This window comes from Mirounga angustirostris, unplaced genomic scaffold (genome assembly GCF_029215605.1).
Source record: "Mirounga angustirostris isolate CCGP_5_RB_7025 unplaced genomic scaffold, mMirAng1.0.hap1 SCAF_9, whole genome shotgun sequence".
Taxonomy (NCBI): Eukaryota; Metazoa; Chordata; class Mammalia; order Carnivora; family Phocidae; genus Mirounga; species Mirounga angustirostris.
This window is the reverse complement of record NW_026991717.1, coordinates 28,070,883-28,093,723: the sequence shown is the minus strand read 5'-3', so window position 1 is coordinate 28,093,723 and position 22,841 is coordinate 28,070,883. Positions and strand designations below refer to the sequence as shown.

General features: G+C 38.0%; 1 protein-coding gene across 2 annotated transcripts in view; it reads left to right on the top strand.

The window, feature by feature from the left end:
- The window catches only part of OCA2 (OCA2 melanosomal transmembrane protein), a 561,894-nt gene extending 539,815 nt beyond the window's left edge, over positions 1-22,079 (top strand). For both annotated transcript variants that reach the window (XM_064570041.1, XM_064570040.1), the window contains one exon: positions 21,526-22,079. In XM_064570041.1, the coding sequence (XP_064426111.1) occupies positions 21,526-21,610 (85 nt within the window). In that variant the 3' untranslated portion in view covers positions 21,611-22,079. The remainder of the gene's footprint in view (positions 1-21,525) is intronic.
- Positions 22,080-22,841: the final 762 nt, after the last annotated feature.

Below are 22,841 nucleotides of genomic sequence, written 5' to 3'. Positions count from 1 at the left end.
TTGCACAGTTCACAGCACTCACCATGTCACATACCCTCCCCAATGTCTATCACCCAGACACCCCATCCCTCTCAAACCCACGACTCCAGCAACCCTCAGTTTGTTTCCTGAGATTAAGAATTCCTCATATCGGGATGCCTGGGTAGCTCAGTCGGTTAAGCATCTGCCTTTGGCTCAGGTCATGATCCCAGGGTCCTGGGATTAAGTCCCACATCGGACTCCTTGCTCAGCGGGGAGCCTGCTTCTCCCTCTGCCTGCCACTCCCCCTGCTTGTACTGTCACTCTCTCTCTCTCTCTCTAGCAAATAAACAAATAAAATCTTAAAAAAAAAAAAAGAATTCCTCATATCAGTGAGGTCATATGATACACATCTTTCTCTGACTGACTTATTTCACTCAGCCTGACACCCTCCAGTTCCATCCACCTCATTGCTAATGGCAAGATCTCATTCCTTTTGATGGCTGTGTAATATTCCATTTTATATATATACAACCTCTTCTTTATCCATTCATCTGTCAATGAACATCTTGGCTCTTTCCACAGTTTGGCTATTGTGGACATTGCTGCTATAAACATCAGGTTGCATGTACCCCTTTGGATCCCTACATTTGTATCTTTGGGGTAAATACCCAGTAGTGCAATTGCTGGGTCATAGGGCAGCTCTATTTTCAACTTTTTGAGGAATCTCCATACTGTTTTCCAGAGTGGCTGCACCAGCTTGCATTCCCACCAACAGTGTAGGAGGGTTCCCCTTTCTCTGCATCCTCGCCAACATCTGTCATTTCCTGACTTGTTAATTTTAGCCGTTCTCTTTGTCTTTTGATTGGAGCATTTAGCCCCTTTACATTCAGAGTAACTATTGAAAGATATTGAATTTAGTGCCACTATCTGTAAAGTCACTGTTTCTGTAGATTATCTGTGTTCTTTTCTGATCTATGTTACTTTTGGGTTTTCTGTTTAAAGAATTCCTTTTATTATTTGTCATATGGTGGTTTAGTGATCACAAATTCTTTTACTTTTTATTTGTCCTGGAAGCTCTTTATTTTGCCTTCCATTCTGAATGACAGCTTTGCTGGATAAAGTATTCTTGGCTGCATTTTTTTTTTCATTTAGCACACTGAATGTATCATACTAGTCCTTTTTAGCCTGTCAGGTCTCTGTGGATGGGTCTGCTGCCAGTCTAATGATTCTAACCTTGTAGGCTAAGGACATCTTGTCTCAGCTGCTTTTAGGATTTCCTTTTATCTCTGAAATTTGCAAACTTCACTAATATATGTTGGGGTGTTGATCTATTTTTATTGATTTTGAGGAGGGTTCTCTGTGCCTCCTGGGCTTGAATGTTTATTTCCTTACGTTATCAGCTATAATTTGTTCAAATGAATCTTCTGCCCCCCCACCCCCCATATTCTGGGACACCAATTATTCTAATATTGTTTCACTTTATGGTATCACTGATATCAAATCCTCCCCTTATGATCCAGTAGTTGTTTTTCTCTATTTTTCTCAGCTTCCTTACTTTCCGTCATTTTGTATTTTATATCACAGACTCTCTCTTCTGCCTCATTTACCCTAGCAGTTAGTGCCTCCATTTTAGACTGCATCTCAGTAATAGCATTTTTAGTTTTAGCCTGACTAGATTTTATTTCTTTTATTTCTGCACTAAGGGATTCTCTAGTGCCTTTTATGCTTTTTTCAAGCCCAGCTAGTATGTTTATAATCGTTATTCTGAATTCTAGCTTGGACATCTTACTTATATCCATATTGATTAAATCTGAGGCAGAGAGTATTACCTCTGGCTCTTTCTTTTTTTGTGAACTTCTCCTCCTAGTCATTTTTTCCAGAAAACAAAGGAGGAAAGAAAAAGAAAAAGAAAGAAGAAAAAAAAAGGAAAAAAATCCTAGCAAAAACAGCAATAATAATATCAAGAACAACATTGGCTGCTCTTTCCCACTGCCCCTCCCTCTACAGTGTTCCACCTTGCTTTTAGTGGGGAGTGTTTGTTCCCATAAGTAGATATGCTTTGATTTGTTTGTGATGTTAAGGTGGAAGCTTTTTTTTTTTTTTTCTTTAATCAGTAGACTTGGTATATGCTGGGGTTTGTGTTTGTCTTCTGAGTGAGAGGCCTGCTGTGCTGGGTCACAAACTGACTTACTCTTGGAAAGATGCTCCTACCAGGTCAGGGGGTGGGGTTTAGTGTAAGGGATTCCAGCTTCCACTAGAGGCACTGTGTTTCTCTCTGTAGTCTGACTGTGCTGGTGGGCAGGAGGAGGGGGTGGTGGTTGAGGAGGTAGACTATGGCATCACCTCATCCCCTTGTCCTTGGCAGCTACTGCTCAGGAGGCCCTCCCAGAAAAACAGGCAGTCTCCTATGGCCCAGGCTCTTGTTAATTCCCTGGCCTAACCTGTCTGTGTCTGGGTCATCAGCATGCCCAGATCTACAGATCTCCTGTATTTTATCTCTGGCCAGTGGCTGGGATTCAAAACTCCAAGTTTTAAAGGGCCTGATAATGTATGCACCCATTCCTCTCCCCAGGTGAGAGGCTCAGAGCATGCCCAGCATTGTTGTGTCCCTGAAAAGCCTTAACACAGTGCATGTGCTGAGGCTAGAATTTATTGTAATGCTCAGTGAAAAGCTGGAGCCAGGCCATCAGCTATCTGCATTTGATTCAGTCCCCTACTCCCCTTTGTCCCAGAAAAGCCATTACAGAGGCTAGACTGCACTGCGGCAGACAGAAAAAATGGTGGCCATATTATTAGCGATCCACTCCAGTCTTTGTATTGTGCCCAGCCAGTCCCCAAAAAGCAGCTGTAAAGGTGTATGCACAGAGGTTCCAGATACTGTGGCTCAGAGCAAAGACCTGGGGCCAGGTTATCTGTGATCCACTCCAGCCTTTGCACTGTGCCCAGCCAGTCCCAGAAAAGTGGCTATGAAGATGCACACAGAGAGGTTCAAGCCTATTGTGGCTCACACCAAAATGTTAAGAGTTTTTTCTCCGCTCTCTGTGCCCCTCTGAGCCTGCTGCGGGCTCCCGTCAATGGCTCCCCCGCTGTCTCTTTGTCTCCGAAGGGGATAAATATGCTCCTCAAACGCCCTCCAGAAAGGGGAGCAATCCTTCCCTGAGCAACCCAAGGATCCACTCGCCACAGCTTATTGAGGGGTCACAATCTGCTGCAATCTTTCCAACTTTCTCCCTCTTCCTAACCTTGCTCTGTGAACTGGGCTTCTGGGTTTCTTCCCCTTCCTGGCCCTGTAGCCCCCCTAATCCCCCAGTTCAGGGCTCCAAACCTTGCTTCTGCCAAATTCACTCACTCCAAATGTGCAGATGCTTTCTGTTCTACTCCGATCCTTTTCCTAGTTGTTCAAAATCATTGAAGGTTGATCTAGTTGTATTCCCAGGATGAGGCACTTTCAGTGTCCCCCTAATATTTCACCATCTCTGAGCCACCCTCAATAATTATTTTAAATGTAAATAGACAATTCTCCAATCACAATACGTAGGGTGTCTGAATGAATTAAAAAATAAAAAAGACCCATATATATGCCACCTACAAAAGACTCACTTCAGAAATAAGACAAACACAGTCTGAAAATGAAGGGATAGAAAAAAGATATTCCATGCAAATAGAAATGAAAAGAAAGCTGAGGTAGCAATACTTATATCAGACAAAATAGACTTTAAAACAAAGGCTGTACAAGAGACAGAGAAGGGCATTACATAATGATAAATGATTCAATCCAACTAGAAGATGTAACACTTATAAATAATTATGCACCCAACATAGGAACAACTAAGTGTGTAAAGCAAATATTAATGGACATAAAATGAGAATTTGATAGGAGTACAATAATAGAGGACTTTAGTACTCCATTTATATCAATGGATGGATCCTCCAGGCAGAAAATCAGTAAGGAAGCAGTGTCAGATGGAGTTAACACATACATAGAACATTCCATCCCCAAATAGCAGAATACACATTCTTTGCAAGTGCACTTGGAACATTTTCCAGGATATATCACATGTTGGGCCGCAGAACAAGTCTCAATAACTTTAAGAAGAGTGAAATCATATTAAGCACCTTTTCTATGAAACTAGAAGTCAATTGTTAAAAGAGAAGTGGAAAAAACACAAGCTCATGTGTACTATGCAACATGCTACTAACAATGAATGGGTCAATGAAAAAATCAAAGAGGAATTCAAATAATTCCTGGAGACAAATGAAAATGAAAACACAACATTCCAGTCTATGGGATGCAGTAAAAACAGTTCTAAGAGGGAAATTTATAATGATAGAAGCCTACCACAAGACATAAGAAAAACACCAAATAAATAATCTAACTTTACATCTATAGGAACTAAAGAAAGAATGAATAAAGCCCTAAATTAGTGGAAGGAAGAAAATAATAAAGACCAGAGCAGAAATAAATGAAATAGAGACTCAAAAACAAAATCACTAGAAAATATAATTGAAACTAAGAGCTTGTTCTTTGAAAAGATAAACAAATGATAAATCTCTAGCAAGACTCATCAAAAAAAAGGGAGAGGACCCAAATAAGTAAAATTAGAAATGAAAGAGAAGTTACAACTGATACCACATAAATACAAAAGATTATAGGAGACTACTATGAAAAATTGTACATCAACAAATTGGACAACCTAGAAGATATAGATAAATTCCTAGAAACACATAACTTTCCAAGACTGAATCACAAAGAAATAGAATATCTGAACAGATTACTAGTAATGAAATTGAATCAATAAAAAAATCTCTCAACAAAAGTACAGGACCAGCTTGCTTCACAGGTGAATTCTACCAAACATTTAAAGAAGAGTTAATACTGATTCTTCTCCAACTATTTCAAAAAAAATTAAAGAGGAAAGAACTCTTCCAAACTCATTCTATGATATAAGCATTACCCTAATACCTAAATCAGACAAAGACACTACCAAAAATTGAAATTACTGGCCAATATCCCTGATGAACTGTGTTGTAAAAATCCTCAACAAAATATTAGGAAACCAAATTCAACATTAAAAGAATCATTCACAATGATCAAGTGGAATTTATTCCAGGGATGCAAAGATTGCTCAGTATCCACAAATTGACATGATATACCATATTAACAAAATGAGGGATAAAGAAAATGAAGGATAAAAATCATATGATCATCTCAATAGATGCAGAAAAACATTTGACCAAAGTCAACATTCATTTATAATAAGAACGGTCAACCAAGTGGAGATAAAGTGAATGTACCTCTGATAATAAAGGCCATATATGATAAACCCACAGCTAACATACCGAATAGTGAAAAACTTGAAACTTTCCCTCTAAGATCAGGAACAAGACAAGGATGTCCACTCTTTGGAATCTTTAGTCAACATAGTATTGAAAGTCCTTGCCATAACAATTAGAAAAAGAAGATAAAAGGAGGAAGTAAACTATCACTATTTGCAGATAATATGATGTTATATATAGAAAACCCTAAACTTTCCACCAAAGAACTATTAGAACTAGTAAGTAAACCAATAAATTTGTAGGATACAAAATCAATACACAGAAATTTGTTGTATTTCTATATACTAAAAATAAGCTATCAGAAATTAAGAGAACAACCCCATTAATAATTGCATCAAAGAAATAAAATACCTTGGAATAAAATTAACCAAGTAGGTAAAAGACCTGTACTTTGAAAAGTATAAGACATTGATGAAAAAAATTGAATATGACACAGATAAATGGAAAGATATACTGTGGTCATAGAGTAAAAGAACTAATATTAAAATGTCCATCCTACCCAAAGCAATCTACAAATTCAGTGTAATCTTTATCAAAATACCAATGGTATTTTTCACAGTATTAGAAAAAATAACACTAAAATTTGAATGGAACCACAAAAGACCCCAAATATATAAAGCAATTTTGAGAAAGAAGAACAATGCTGGAGATATCATATTCCTGGATTTCAAAATATATTACAAAACTATAGTAATCAAATGGTATTGTACTGGCACAAAAACAGACACATAGATCAATGGAACAAAGTGGAGAGCCCAGGAATAAAACCACACTTATATGGTCAATTAATCTAAAGCAAAGGAGGCAAGGATATACAATAGGGGAAAGACAGTCTCTTCAATAAATGGTGCTGGGAAAATTGGGCCACTACATGCAAAAGAATGAAACTGGACCCCTTTTTACACCATTTACTAAAATAAATTCAAAATGGAGTAAAGACTTAAATGTAAGACCTGAAGCCTTAAGACTTCTAGAAGAAAACATAGACAAAGATCTTTGACATCAATCTCAGCAATATTTTTTTGAATCTGTCTCCTCAACCAAGGATAACAAAAACAAAAATTAAAAAAATGGGACTACATCAAACCAAAAGGCTTTTGCACAGTGAAGGAAACCATCAACAAAATGAAAAGTCAACCTAGTGAATAGGAGAAGATATTCACAAATGATGTATCCAATAAGGGCTTAACATTCAAAATATGTAAAGAATTCATACAACTTGGCAGGCGCCTGGGTGGCTCAGTTGGTTAAGCGACTGCCTTCGGCTCAGGTCATGATCCTGGAGTCCCAGGATCGAGTCCCGCATCGGGCTCCCTGCTCTGCAGGGAGTCTGCTCCTCCCTCTGGCCCTCCCCCCTCTCATGTGCTGTCTCTCATTCTCTCTCGCAAATAAATAAATAAATAATTAAAAAAAAAAAGAATTCATACAACTTAATATAAAAAAAAATCTGATTAAAAAAATGGACTGAGGACCTGAATAGACATTTTTCCAGTGAAGACATACAGATGGCCAACAGACAAATGGAGTCACTCATCATCAGGGAAATGCAAATCAAAACCAAAGTGAGATATCACTTCACACCTGTCAGAATGGTATCAAAAAGACAACAGTAAGTGTTGGTGAGGATGTGGAGAAATGGGAACCACTGTGTACAGTTGGTGGGAATGTAATTTGTTGCAGCCACTGTGGAAAAGTATGAGGGTTCCTCAAAAAATTATAAATAGAACTACTATATGATCTAGCAATTCCACTTCTAGGTATTTATCTGAACACAATGAAAACATTAATTCAAAAAGACCTATGCACCCCTACGTTCATCACAGCTTATTTACAATATCCAATATATGGAAGCAGCCTAAATGTCTATTGATAGATGAATAGATAAAGAAGATGTGAGATATAAATATTATATATATAACATATTCCATGGAATATATATATATATATATGACTATAGCTGAGCCATAAAAAAGAATGAAATCTTGCCATTTGCAACAACATGGATGGACCTAGAGGTCATTATGCTAAATGAAATAAGTCAGACAAAGACAAAAACTATATTATTTCACTTACATGAGGAATAAAAAAAACCAAAGCAGAAATAGACTCATGGATACAGAAAACAAACTGATGGTTGCCAGAGCAGAGGGATGGGGGTATGAATAAAATAGGTCAAGTGAATTAAGATGTACAATCTCCTACTTATAAAATAAATTAAGACATGGGAATGTAATGTATAGCATTGGGAATATAGGCAATCATATTGTTACAACTTTGTACACTGACAGATGGTAGCTAGACTTATTGTGGTGATCATTTTGCAATGTATATGAATAGCAAATCACAATCTACAATGTTCATTGAAAACGAGCTCTTGGGGGACTTTTTGTAAATAAAGTGATTAAAAAGGAAGGAAACAGCAGCAATAATCAAAACATAATTGAATGAAATATACCTGAATATTAAAAAAAACACAGAAACACTGATTTTGGAATGTACACCAAAATATGCTATAGCACAGATAAAATTAACTGAATGATATTCATACTATGACACAAACTGTCAGTATTTTTAATAACAAAGATAAAGATAATATTTCTATAAGAATCCAAGAACCTTATGCACAAAAATAGAAAACAAAACTAAGAGGACCCCAAACTCCTGAATATTATTAAGTGCCCAATAACAAAGTTTGGATAGGAAATGGCTATGATCCCAGGGTTCTAATTTCAAGTCTGATCAAGTTCCATCTATCTGCTAAAGTTACAGAAATCTTTCTGTCTCTGTTCCTAACTAGTTGTGTGATCTTGGGTAGTTACTTAACCTCTCTGGGCCTTAGTCTTGTTATCTTTAAAAGTAGAGAATACTACTACCTATCATAGTATTTTGTGAGGATTAGCTGAGCTAATGCATATAAATCTGGTTGTCTGATATGTTATCACTCATGGATGCATCTGCTGTTGTTGTAATTATTAGAATGTCTTCCTATTCTTCATCATCATCAGTGTACAGGTGAGTCACAATTCAGGAACAACAGCACTGCTATAATTTCCTGAAAGTGATTATTGAAATATGTATTCCAGAATGAAGCACTTAGGCTATGCAATTTGTGGTGAGAAAATGATTAATTATAAATAGTAAAATCAATTCAATGCATACTTAGAGAAATAAGATAATAATGTTTATAAATAGACTATTAAATCAAACTGAATCAATAACCAAAATTATCTAAACAGAAAATATATATTGTAAATAGTAAGAATTTAAGAAATGTAACTTGAGTCTACAATCTCATATTGAATTAATGAAGACCATGGAATGTGTTGAGGTGTTGTGGAGAGAAATTAAAACTTCCTGTTTTATTTGTCTTTCATAAGAGTGTCAAAGGATACTGGTTTATTTGTCTTTTGTATTTGAGGTATATGGATTTATCATTTTATTATTAAATACTTAGAAGTAACTATTAGTGGAATCTATTAGTGGAATTTAATTTTTAAATCACTGTATTGATAAAGGCAAGTCAACAAAATTTATATAGCCAAAAGTATAATAAATGAAAAAAAAAAGGAAACAAAAATTTAAAAACATGAAACATAAACCAAGATTACATAAGGAGAGCCAAATATAGCATTAAAAGTGAAGAATCAGGGCACCTAGGTGGCTCAGTTGGTTAAGAATCCGACTCTTTGTTTTGGCTCAAGTCTTGATCTCAGGGTCATGAGATCAAGCCCTATGTTGGGCTCTGTGCTCAGCAAGGAGTCTGCTTAAGATTTTCTCTCCTTCCTATGCACCTCCCCCCCTCTCAAATAAATAAATAAATCTTTTTAAAAAAGGTGGAGAATCATAAATAGAATAAAATCAAATTCTAGCTGGATTCTGCTTTAAAAACAGAGATCAGGGTAATATAGAAAGGTTAAAAATAAAACTGTAAATAAAGTAAGTCTGGTTAATACAATTGAAAAGATAATAAAGGTAGAAACATATGTAATGTAAAATATAGAAGTCTTTTTTAAAATTCAATAGGACAGAGTCAATATAATACTTTTTAACTGCCAAAAATAATAGCATCAAAATAAGTTCAGTCAGAAATGAAAGGAGAAATTAATATAAATTTCATTGGTAGTGGAAGACTTTCATGTGACACTATCCATTTCTGAGAATTGAAATATTAGATATATGATTCTCTTTTCTATGGAGAATATGCCTTCTTTTCAAGAGTCCACAAAACAGCTACAAAAATCCATTGTATATTAAGCTGTGAAGACAATCTCCATGATTTAATAACTGGATATTTACAAGCCACACTTTCTGACTACCATGAACGATTTGCATTGCATGGTAAGTTAAAAATAAGAGGAAAAAGGTGATCCACTTTATAAAAGATAAATCAAAAGAAGTAATAATAATAATAATTAATAATAACATAAGTAATAGTAATTGTATTAACAGAATTTGTGGTAGTAGTAAAAAAAACTATGATAATTAGTATTCACTATTTCAAGAGCATTTATAAAGTACTAGAGCTAAATCATTGCTTTATGTACTATATTTTAAGTTTCTTTGCAGAAAATATTTTATAGGAAGATTAACCTCAGAGAGGTTGGCTACTTGTTGAAGGTATGCAGCAAATTCAATTCATACCACCAGACTTTGTGTGGCCCCCAATGCTATGAGTTACTGGCAGCTGATTGATTGATTGTTTAAGAAACAAAACAAATGATCATGGGAGAAAAAAAGAGAGAAGCAAATCAAGAAACAGACTCTTAACTATATAGAACAAATTGATGGTCACTGGAGGGATGGTGTGTGGGGGGATGGGTGAAATAGGTGGTGGGGTTTAGGAGTGCACTTGTGGATGAGCACCAGGTGTTATATGTAAGTGTTGAATCACTAAATTCTACATCTGAAACTAATATTACACTGTATGTTAACTAACTGGAATTTAAATAAAAAACAAACAAAAAAACCCACAACACACACACAAGAAGAATATAAATAGTAGATTTGACAAGTCAAGAAGTGATTTTTTTAATAAACGTTTTTGATATTATAGATAAAGTTTTGGCATCAATCAAGAAAAAGAATGAAGGCAAAAATTAGGTATTAAAAAAAGGAATAAAACTACAGAGATAGGTGGAGGATCAAGATGGTGGAGGAGTAGGAGACCTAAATTTCGTCTGGTCCCAGGAATTCAGCTAGATAGGGATCAAACCATTCTGAACAGTTATGAACTCAACAGGAGATTGAAGAAAAGAATAGCAGCAACTCTCTGAACAGAAAAGCGACCACTTTCTGGAAGGTAGGATGTGAGGAGAAGTGAATACAAGATGATATGTGGGAAGATAGACCGCAGAGGGAGGGAGCCTCCATCAGCCGGCTACCAGCAAGTGATAAGAGCAGCAGAGCATAAAATCAGAACTTTTAAAAGTCTGCTCCACTGAGGGTCCTCGCTCGAGAAGCTGAGCGGGGCGGGAGTGGGGAGGAGGTGTGGAACACTCACTGGGACAGTGTGGTCTCAGGACCCTCGGGGTCATAGAGAGATCAGGGGTGCCTGAGTGCAGCAGAGCTCCCAGGTATCGGAATGGGGAAGCCGGCTACAAAGACAGAGCCAAGGAGCAGGCTCTCAGCTCTGGGTTGCCATAAACCATGGTCTGCAGCAGAGTCAGGCCACTACTTTTCAAGCAGGGACACAATAAGCGGCAGATCCAGGGAGACTCCCCTTCCTCCCCCAGGAGGAGCAGCACGGGGGCGCACTGCAGGAATCTGTTGGGTTTGGAGACTCCAAAAGGGGGCATGTGCCAGAGATAGAAATGCTCAGTCGCAGGTCATGTGAGCACAGAGTGTGGCGGAGACCAGGGAGACAGGAGTGATTGACTGCTTTTCTCTGGGGGCGCACTGAGGAGTGGGGCACCAAGTTCTCGGCTCCTCTGGGGCAGGGATTGGGAGGCTGCCATTTTCACTCTTGTCCTCCAAAGCTGTACGGAAAGCTTGCAGGGAACAAAAGCTCCCCAGAGAAAACCCTAGCAGATTACTTAGCCCAGCCTGGGGCAAGGGTGGGGCAATTCCACCTCAGACAAAGACATTTGAGAACCAGGGCAACAGGCCCCTCCCCCAGAAGATCAGCAAGAACAGCCAGCCGAAACCAACTTTACTGATCAATGAGAACGGCAGAACTCCAGCATTAGGGGAATACAGCACATAGAATTCATGGCTTTTTTTCCCCCTGATTCTTTAGTCTTTCAAGTTAATTTTTTTAATTTTCTTTTTTTCTTTTTCTATTGTTTTTGAATTTTTCTTTTTCCCTTTTTCAGCCAACATCTTATCAATCCCTTTTTTGAAAAAATCTTATTTTTCAGTTTAGAGTCATATTCTGCCCCTTCATAGTAGTTAACCTTATTTTTGGTATATATATAAGTTGTTCTCTCTTTAAAATTTTGGGATACAGTTTCTTCCAACAGACCAAAATATACCCTAAATCTCTAGTGTATGGCTTTGTTCTGGTCTCCTGCCTGATCACATTCTCTACCTTTTTTTCCCTTTTTTTTTTTTAAATCCTCTTCTTTCTTTTTTCAACCAACTTCTTATCTTATCAATTCCTTTTATAACTCTTTTATAATTTTCATCTTCACGGTCATATTCCATGTATTCTTCATTGTATATTTCATTGTATATTTACTCTTATTTTTGTACATATATAAGTTTTTCTTTCTTTAAAATTTTGGGATGCACTTTCTTCTAACAGACCAAAATACACCCAAAATCTAGTGTGTGGCATTGACCTATACACAGCTTGATCATATTTGATCATATTCTTTTGTTTTTTTATGTTTTTCTTTTTCTTTTTTTCTTTTTTCTTTCCTTCCCTTCCCTTTCTTTTCTGCCGGTTTCAGGTCTCTTCTGATTTGTTTAGTGTATATTTTTCTGGGGTGGTTGTTACCCAGTTAGCATTTTGCTCTCTCATTCATCTATTCTCCTCTGGACAAAATGACAAGATGGAAAAAATCACCTCAAAAAAAAAAGAACAAGAGGCAGTAGAGACTGCCAGGGACCTAATCAATACAGACATTAGTAAGATGTCAGAACTAGAGTTCAGAATGACAATTATAAAGATAATAGCTGGGCTTGAAAAAAGCATGGAAGATATTAGAGAAACACTTTGTGGAGAAATAACTAAAATCAAAATAAGTCAAAATCAAAAAGGCTATTAATGAGGTGCAATCAAAAATGGAGCCTCTAACTGCTAGGATAAATGAGGCAGAAGAGAGAATTAGTGATATAGAATACCAAATGATGGAAAATAAAGAAGCTGAGAAAAAGAGAGATAAAAAACTATTGGATCATGAGAGCAGAATTTGAGAGATAAGTGATACACCATAAGATGAAACAATATTAGAATAATTGGGATCCCAGAAGAAGAAAGAGAGAAAGCGGCAGAAGGTATATTGGAGTAAATTATAGCAAAGAACTTCCCTAATTTGGAGAAGGAAACAGGCATCAAAATCCAGGAGGCACAGAGAAGCCCCCTCAAAATCAATAAAAATAGGTCAACACCCTGACATTTAATAGTAAAACTTACAAGTCTCAGAGACAAGGAGAAAATCCTGAAAGAAACTTGGGACAAAAGGTCTGTAACCTACAGTGATAGAAACATTCGATTGGCAACAGACCTATCTACAGAGACCTGACAGGCCAGAAAGGACTAGCATGATATATTCAGAGCACTAAAAGAGAAAAATTTATATGCAGCCAAGAATACTATATCCAGCTAGGCTGTCATTGAAAATAGAAGGAGAGATCAAAAGCTTCCAGGACAAAAACTAAAGGAATTTGCAAACATGAAACCAGCCCTATAAGTAATATTGAAAGGGGTCCTCTAAGTAAAGAGAGAGCCTAAAAGTAACATAGACCAGAAAGGAACACAGACAATATAAGTAACAGTAACCCTACAGGCAATACAATGGCACTTAATTCATATCTTTCAATAGTTACTCTGTATGTAAATTTGTATGGAACCAGAAAAGTCCCCAAATAGCTAGAGGAATGTTGAAAAACAAAAGCAAAGCTGGTGGCATCACAATGGACTTCAACCTCTATTACAAAGCTGTAATCATCAAGACAGTATGGTACTGGCACAAAAACAGACACATAGATCAATGGGACAGAATAGAGAGCCCAGAAATGGACCCTCAACTCTATGGCCAACTAATCTTCGCTAAAGCAGGAAAGAATGTCCAGTGGAAAAAAGACAGTCTCTTCAACAAATGGTGTTGGGAAAATTGGATAGCCACATGCAGAAGAATGAAACTGGACCATTTCCTTACACCACACACAAAAATAGACTCCAAATGGTTGAAAGACCTCAATGTGAGACAGGAATCCATCAAAATCCTAAAGGAGAACACAGGTAGCAACCTCTTCGACCTCAGCCACAGCAACTTCTTCCTAGAAACATTGCCAAAGTCAAGGGAAGCAAGGGCAAAAATGAACTATTGGGACTTCATCAAGATAAAAATCTTTTGCACAGCAGAGGAAACAGTCAACAAAACCAAAAGACAACTGACAGAATGGGAGAAGATATTTGCAAATGACATATCAGATAAAGGGCTAGTATCCAAAATCTATAAAGAATTTATCAAACTCAACACCCAAAGAACAAATAATCCAATCAAGAAATGGGAAGAAGACATGAATATTTTTTCCAAAGAAGACATCCAAATGGCCAATAGACACATGAAAACGTGCTCAACATTGCTTGGCATCAGGGAAATCCCAATCAAAACCTCAATGAGGTACCACCTCACACCAGTCAGGATGGATAAAATTAACAAATCGGGAAATGACAGATGTCCGCGAGGATTCAGAGAAAGGGTAACCATCCTACACTGTTGGTGGGAATGCAAGCTGGTGTAGCAACTCTGGAAAACAGTATGGAGGTTCCTCAAAAAGTTGAAAATAGAGCTACCATTCGACCCAGCCATTGCACTACTGGGTATTTACCCCAAAGATACAAATGTAGTGATCTGAAGGGGTTCTTGCACCCCAATGTTTATAGTAGCAATGTCCACAATAGCCAAACTATGGAAAGAGCCAAGCTGTCCGTCAACAGTTGAATTGATAAAGAAGATGTGATATATATATATATATATATACACACACACACACACACACAATGGAATATTATGCAGCCATCAAAAAACTCCGAAATTTTTCCATTTGAAATGACGTGGTTGGAACTGGAGGGTATTATGCTGAGCAAAATAAGTCAATCAGAGAAGACATGTATCATACAATCTCACTGATATGAGGAATCTTAATCTCAGGAAACAAACTGAGGGTTGCTGGAGTTGTGGGGGGTGGGAGGGATGGGTGGCTGGGTGATAGACATTGGGGAGGGTATGTGCTATGGTGAGCGCTGTGAATTATGTAAGACTGTTGGATCACAGACCTGTACCTCTGAAACAAATAATACATTATATGTAAAAAAAGAAGAAGAAGAAGAAGAAGATAGTAGGAAGGGAAAAATGAAGGGGGGGAAATCATAGGGGGAGACAAACCATGAGAGACTATGAACTCTGAGAAACAAACTGAGGGTTCTACAGGGGACAGGTGTGGGGATAGGGGTTAGCCTGGTGATGCATATTAAAGAGGTTATGTATTGAATGGAGCACTGGGTGTTACATGCAAACAATGAATCATTGAACACTACATCAAAAACTAATGGTGTAATGTATGATGATTAACATAACATAATAAAATAAAATTTAAAAAAACTACAGAGATAAAGATTAAAATTATATTAGGATATTATATAAATTTGCTAATAAGAATTTTTATAAAATTAATATTTTTCTGGAAAAATATAAATCATCAAGGTTATTTTAAGTAATGGATCCATATGGATGCTCTCTTTGAAATTTCTCATGTCTAGTCTCCTCTTTTTTGCCTGTTAAATTCCCATTTTCTGATTTTTTTTCTTGAATGGATAAAGAAGATGAGGTATATACATACAATGGAATATTTTTCAGCCATAAAAAATAATGAAATCTTGCTTTTTGTAACAACATGGGTAGAGCCAGAGAGTATAATGCTAAGTGAAATATGTCAAGCAGAGAAAGACAAATACCATATGATTTCACTCATGTCGAATTTGAGAAACAAAACAAATGAGCAAAGGAAAAAAAAGAGAGAGACAAACCAAAAAACAGACTCTTAACTATAGAGAACAAACTGATGGTTACCAGAGGGGAGGTGGGTGTGGGGGGATGGGTGAAATAGGTGATGGGGATTAAGAGTACACTTACCATGATGAGCACTGAGTAATGTATAGAATTGTTGAATCACAATATTATACAACTGAACCTAATATAACACTGTATGTCAACTACACTGGAATTAAAATAAAAAAAAAAGTAGGGGCGCCTGGGTGGCTCAGTCGTTAAGCATCTGCCTTCGGCTCAGGTCATGATCCCAGGGCCCTGGGATCGAGCACCGCATTGGGCTCCCTGCTCAGTGGGAGGCCTGCTTCTCCCTCTCCCACTCCCCCTGCTTATGTTCCTGCTCTTGCTGTCTCTCTCTCTGTCAAATAAATAAATAAATAAAATCTTTAAAAAAAATAAAAAAAAAAAGAAGGAAGGTCATATTCCAAATATGTGAATATGGGAGGAGTCAGGAAGTTTTAGCAAAGGAATTGAACAGAACATTTATAGGGTGTCTTCACGTGATGCCAAGTGTTTGCAGGGATGTCTGACTTTCCATTTCTGTTCAGTAGAGGCCCTCAGTGGGTAAAGGGGCTTCCTCAACATGGAAGGGAGAGGCTGGCTAGCTGCAGGTATCATTGAGGGAAAGATGAGAGTCCCAGCTCTACAGCTGACCCAAGAGCACTGGTGCTGGTCAAGACAGAGAGAGCTGGCAGAGGTGGGCACGAAGTATGCAATGAAAATGCCTTTTTTCAGAAGAAGAAAGAGCAAGACATAATTTTCTCAAATTCTTTCTCTTTTGCTTGCTATAAAGATGCTACATACATGTCATAAGGTTGAACACATGAAAAAGAAACCACCCAAACTTGAGTCTATTCTGATGGGGAAAAAAGTAAATTATTACAATTTCAATAATTTCATCATCACAACCCTTTTTTCCCCTAAGCTTTGCCTCTTCACTTTGATGCTTTGCTCCTTACCATGATTTCTATGCTGCTCCTCTGTCATCCTTTCTAGTCTTTAGCCATGTGAACTCTGCTGCTTGCAGCTGGTCACCAATGCTGTGTGATGGGGAACACTTTGAAGATACCACGAGTACCCATCCTAACTTAGATATGCCTTCTCTTTTCTGTAGCTCTCCCTCTGGGTCACTACATCCTACCCTACCAGGAACTCCTCTCTCTGTGGGAAATATAATGATGGGGCTTTATTTCCAAGATGCAGGAACTTCATTCAGCCTTTCTGCATGAAGAGGATTAGCTAATTGTCACCTGGAGAGATCCAGGACATGAGGTGTGAGGCTGTTCAATTTTCAAATGATGGCTGAGGATGAGAAAGCAGTTCCTGTCCTGGGGCCTTGAATGACCTGAGGACAGGTAAGGGGCTGAAGAGTATGGCTCTCAAGGTATCCATGGTCTACAGAAAGTGGGGCAAGCTGTACACCCTTGTGATAAGCTCCCACAGTTCTGTAGATGCAGAAGTTGTTCTCCTGAGAAACATGCATTACCTTTGTAGGAAGGCAACAACGAAATGGCTTTTGATTAAGACCTATAGTCATGGTGTGTTATAAAGCCTTTTGGAAAGGAAAAATAAATAGGAAGAATGGCTTCAGTCTAAAACTCAAGTAGGAGACTTCATTAGCAAACATTTCCTTTTGAAAACCAGGTCTGTCTTCAGTGTGTGGAACTCTGCTCTCAGTGCAATGCCTGACCTCCATCGGAAATGGCATGGTTCTGGGGCAGCTTGTTTCCCAGCAATCTGGAAGCTTCAGTTCCTTGGAGTACTGTGTGTCCTCACAGTTATGTTTTTAACCTAAACCTGAATGCAGCATTTGTCTGGGCATCCATCTGACATTTTGCATCTTGATTTGTGCTTTGACATTCAAGTGTTTTTGTCTTTTGTAACAGAATGTGATGTTTGGAGCCAGAATAGATTGAAAATAATCCCAGAGGGAAATGAAAGCATAATGCGATGCTGGATTTTGAGTAAATATGCTTTTCCTAAGCCTTTTGGTGAAGGTACTGCTTTTCTGAGAGGCTTGGGGAGCAAGACAAATGGATCTTCTGGGAAATGGAACTGCTCTTAGTAAATGTGGAGCATAAATGTGTATATTCAGAGAACTGCTGGCAGTGACAGGAAGTCATTACTGCCCTCTCTTCAAATAAATCTCCTTCCGTCAGACTCCTGCCTGGGCAGTGAGTGAAGCATTGAAACACCAATCAAGCTAACTGCACTCCCACAGGAAAAAGCATCAGGGGCTCACCCCAAGAAGGAACATACCAGCTCTAGCAGTTTCTACAAAAAAGCTGCCTCATCCTTGTCTTTACCCATCAGATACGCAGGTGTGTAGCCAGTGTTGCCAGTGCCACCATCAGATTGCCAATAAACAGCTTCATCATTTGTCTTGACCCTAACATTAGAGGATTCTTTGTGTGTATGTGTGACTTCCAAAATGTATAAGGAAAAGGCCACCCTGATGAGCTTGCTCCCCTAGGGGAGATGTGCATAGAGGGTTGCAGAGCCCCTGCCAGCCTGTCTCAACCTGGTTTCTCTGCAAAGGCCTCACTTCAGCATATCCTCTCTGAAAGTTCCATCCAGAGCCAGCATCCCTTGCATCAACTCAAGGTCATAAACCTGCCTTTTCATAAATGTTTTCAGCCGGAAATTGTAAGCCTCCTAGAGCTGCATTGGACCACACAGCCCCCAGTTGCTTAGACCCATTTGAACCTTGAAATGTGACAAGTCAAAGTAAGGTGTTCTATGAATAGAAAATCTACACTGGATTTTGAAGATTAAGCATAAAAAATGAATGTAAAATGTTCCATTAGAAATGTTATGTTGATCATATATTATAATAATTTGGGTATGTTGGAATAAATAAAATATTAAATTTAATTTCATTTGTTTCCTTTTACTTTTTTTGAATATATGTGGTACTTGAAATTTGAAATTACTTGGTGGCCCTCGGTACTTTTCTATTGGTTGATGGTCTGGGACTACCTTGTATTTTGAGTAGGAGCTGACATGAAGATGACAAGTTTCTTCACCTTCCCAGGACTGAGTATCTTTTTCTATAATAGGGGGTGGCAAACATTTTTTAAAGGGTCAGATAGTAAGTCTTTAAGGCTTTGTGGACCACATGGTCTCTGTTGCAACTACTCAACTGTACTGTGCTGTGGCAGACTCAGCCACCCTAGATGGTAAAGCAGCCATTGATGATAAGTAAATGAATGGGAGAGAATGTGTTCCAATAAAACTCTATTTACAGAAACAGGCAGTGGGCCAGTATTAGCCTGGGGGCTGTAGTTTATTGTTTCTTGATCTATAAAAAGTCTTTGGACTGGAAAACCACATTTTTCATTCATAGAATCCTTATTCTATGCATGTTTATGGGTTCAGAGATCTTATGGTACATGCAAATATCTTTGTATTTTTTTTTTTTTTTTGGCATGTCATAACTAACAAATGGTGGAGCTGGAATCTAAAATAATAGAGCTGGTTTCTGATGTAAATTCCCTTCTCTCTCTTTCTCCCTATCTCTCCCTTCCTTATTCTTCACCTCCCTCCCACCTCCGTTTCCTTTTTCCCTGTCTCTCTCTCTTTCTGTGTCTCTCACCTGTCTGTCTCTATCTCTGTCTGTTTCTCTCTGTTTATGCTTTTGTCTCTATCTCCATCTCTCTCTTCCCACTGGTTAGGCTAGAATTTGTAACCTGTGGGGTTCCTTAATTAGAGCATTGTAGGTGATATTAGGATAGGCTTAGGTTGATCCATTCTCCTGAAGCTCAGCAAATACTAAAATGTCTCCTTTGTAGTCCAAGATACCTTGTCTGAGACTCATTGTTATGTTAAGTGAGCACAAAGGGGTCTCTTGTCAGTCTCTCCTGGTGGCTCATTATGTGACCAGACACTGGTCTAAGGCATTTATAGGTATGAACTCATATAATCTTCATAATAACTTTAGTAAATAGGTACTATTATTACCCCCATGTCAAAAATGAAGAAATTGAGTCATGGAGCTGTCCCAAGCTCTGCACCTGAACAAGAGCAGGGCCCTTAACTAATGTGTTGTGGTGGGAATGCATGTAGGTTTTGAAGGCAGAAAAATATGCCAAAGTATCATCTGCATATTAGTGGTGGCATACTTTGTAAAATTCCTTAATATATTTAAGCTTCAGTTTCTTCTTCTATAAAATAGGGATAATATGTATGACCTACCTTATTGTGTTTGGGAAATGTCAATGTCTTACATCTATGAGACCCTTAACATACAGCAGATGTTCAGTAAGTCACTTGTCTTTGAGTGGTATATTGTCATTGTGTGGTTTACTTATACCCACAGGGAAGCAGAATGTATAGTGATTAAGAGCATGGACTTTAGAGTTAGACTGAGGGGGTTTGAATTGTCTACACCAGAGCAGATTAGCCAAGTGGCCTGGATAAGTCTGCTTCCTTTTTCCAAATCCCATCTGTACAGTGGTGCAATGATACCAGTCTTGAAAGGTGATGTGAGCAGTTGATGTGGTCATCTGTGTGAGGATTTCCACTGTGTCTAGACACTAAGTGAACAATCATTTTTCTGATGGTGTCAGAATGCTTGCACCAATCCCTAGATGATACTCCTTCTTGGGATTGGTGCCATCTCTGAGATGCCAGTAACTCTTAGTTGGAAGCACAGCAGAACCATCAGCAAGGAACTTCCTCTGGCCTTGGACTCCCCAAGTGTAATGTCTTCTTTTTGTGGGATCCATTCCTTGCAAGGCAGATTTGCTTCTGAAACATAGCCAGGTGTCCCAGCACCCAGGTTGAAGTATTCAGCATCTTACTCGACACTGATGCAATTTCACACAATCAGTTAAGGAAGGGTTTGCATTTCTATGAAAGCTTGTGATGATATCTGTGATGCCTGGAGTTGACCAGACACTGTTTCTAGGGTGTACTTTTCGAGAATTCAATAATCAGGGTTGACCTATTGCAAACATGTTCAGCTGTCTTAAAAAAACAAAGTTTACTAATCTCAAGAAATTTAGATAGAAGCTAACACCTTCTTGAAATGTCCAATTCTGGTTTAGAATTTAAGGAACTTTTTCACTTATGGATGCAGTTTCTGTGTTTAAATTACAGCTTTGTGGAGAGAGCCTTGCTGTGGCTCTTTCTGAATAGCCACGCCCCATGCCCATGACCAGGGAAAGGAAGAATGTCATAATTCTTATTATCACACACTAGGCTCTTGCCAGTGAATTTTTAAGTCTTTTCAGGACAAAACCTTTAATCTTTGCAGTAACTTCCCTCAGTGACAATTCAGCACTAAGCAATGTCTTCAAAGCACGAATTCCAAATGCAAAGTGGGAATCAATTGGGATTTATTAGCCAGGATAGGGATTTGTGGAAATACAAGTACATTATGGAAGGCATATAGTGAGGGAAACTTTCATTTTCTCATGACTTCTTTTGTATTTGTACATACTTTCACTCACATATTTCATCTCACTGAATACAGAAGAAATTCCTGTTCTTTCCTCTTCCCTTCCTAAGACAAGATATTATTTCCCAATCCTACTTCTGAAACTCTCTTCAGTTTTAAACATTAGGAACTTCAGGGGTCTATGGAAATATGACCTTTCTGGGAAACCAGATTTCTCAGAAGGACAATTGGAAGATGATGCAGTGATTTAAATAATGGTCCAGTTACATAACATTGGCAGTTTTAAGTGTCATTATCAAGACCAACACTTCAATGGTATAGATGAACAAATTGAGGCTATAAAATGTCAATTAAAAATTTGCAAAAATTTTAAGCACATCTCAAAATGTCACACATTGGGGGATATCTAATAAAGGCATGCATCTGTATTATCTAGGCTAAAACCAACTCTTCAGTTTCTAGAAATAAGAAGTGATTGACTTTGCAGATACGGAAAGCTCCTAAATCATGAAAAATATAATGATGCAATGACAAATGTAATAATGAGTCTAGATCTCATAGTACTTGCCAGATACCAGACACCACAATCCACTTTTCTTTGTGTTTCAGATTGGGCTTCCCAATGATGGTCGTCTCCTGCACAGTTGGGATGTGTTACCTCCTTGTTGCTCATGTCGTGATGGGATGGAATTAATAGTTATACATCATTTGAAGACTAAAGGAAACTTGACCCATCACCAACATCAGTAGAAAACTACCCCAAGACCACTCTTGGGACAAGAAAAGGTGCTTATCATGGGGGTGCTCTGGAATGGAGAATTTTGGCATCCATACTCATTCAGGTGAATGCTGGAAACTCATGGGAAATACAAATAACTTACTAAAGATTCCACTACAGGAAAATATGTATATTTCCAAACACATCTTGCTATGCTCTGCAAGAAAAGACACAATGCAGTATTCTACCCAAATGGCTTGTGCTATTTAACTGTCACTTTCCTGAGGCCTTCTAGAGTTTTTTCATGTAATCACTATCCATGTTAAAATAATCAGCATTCAAAGTGTATACTCTCCAAATACATATTCTTCCTTGGAAAAGGAAGACAATTTGTAAGGAAATATTTTATGTCTTAAAAAAAAATAAACTGTATCTTGACAAAAGATTTAGAATTTGTTAGTCTCTTAATTTTTTAGTAGTTTACATTGTGTAAAATTGCATTTTATCCATTTATGTTTTTCTCTGGAGTTTTTAAGTCATCAATTACAAGTGCAGGGGGCGCCTAGGTGGCTCAGTCAGTTAAGTGTCTGCCTTCGGCTCAGGTCATGATCTCAGGGTCCTGGGATCTAGCCCTGCATTGGGCTCTCTGCTCAGGAGGGAGTCTGCTTCTCCCTCTCCCTCTGCCCCTCCCTCCGCTTGTGCTCTCTCTCTCAAATAAAGAAAATCTTTAATTTTCTTACAAGGGCAGAAATTTGACTCGTAAGAAGGTCATAAGTGCTTTTTAAATAGTATTTTACATATTTAACAGCCTAGAATAATAATCTTCAGTTTAGAAGGTGGTACATGCTATTTCCATCAATTATACAAAAGTGTGAGACTATGGACTCTGAGAAACAAACTGAGGATTCTAGAGGGGATGAGGGTGGGGGGATGGGTTAGCCTGGTGATGGGTATTAAAGAGGGCATGTATTCAATGGAGCACTGGGTGTTACACACAAACAATGAATCATGGAACACTACATCAAAAACTAAAGATGTATGGTGATTAACATAACATAATAAAATAAAATAAAATAAAGAAAAAATGCTGTTCTTTTGTGGAATGTTACATGTGAGACAAAGATAGTGAAAGCAAAGAGTAGGAGGGTCTGGGGTCTCATCTGCTTTGCTTGGTCAGTAGCATTGTTATACCCCAGACAACTGACCT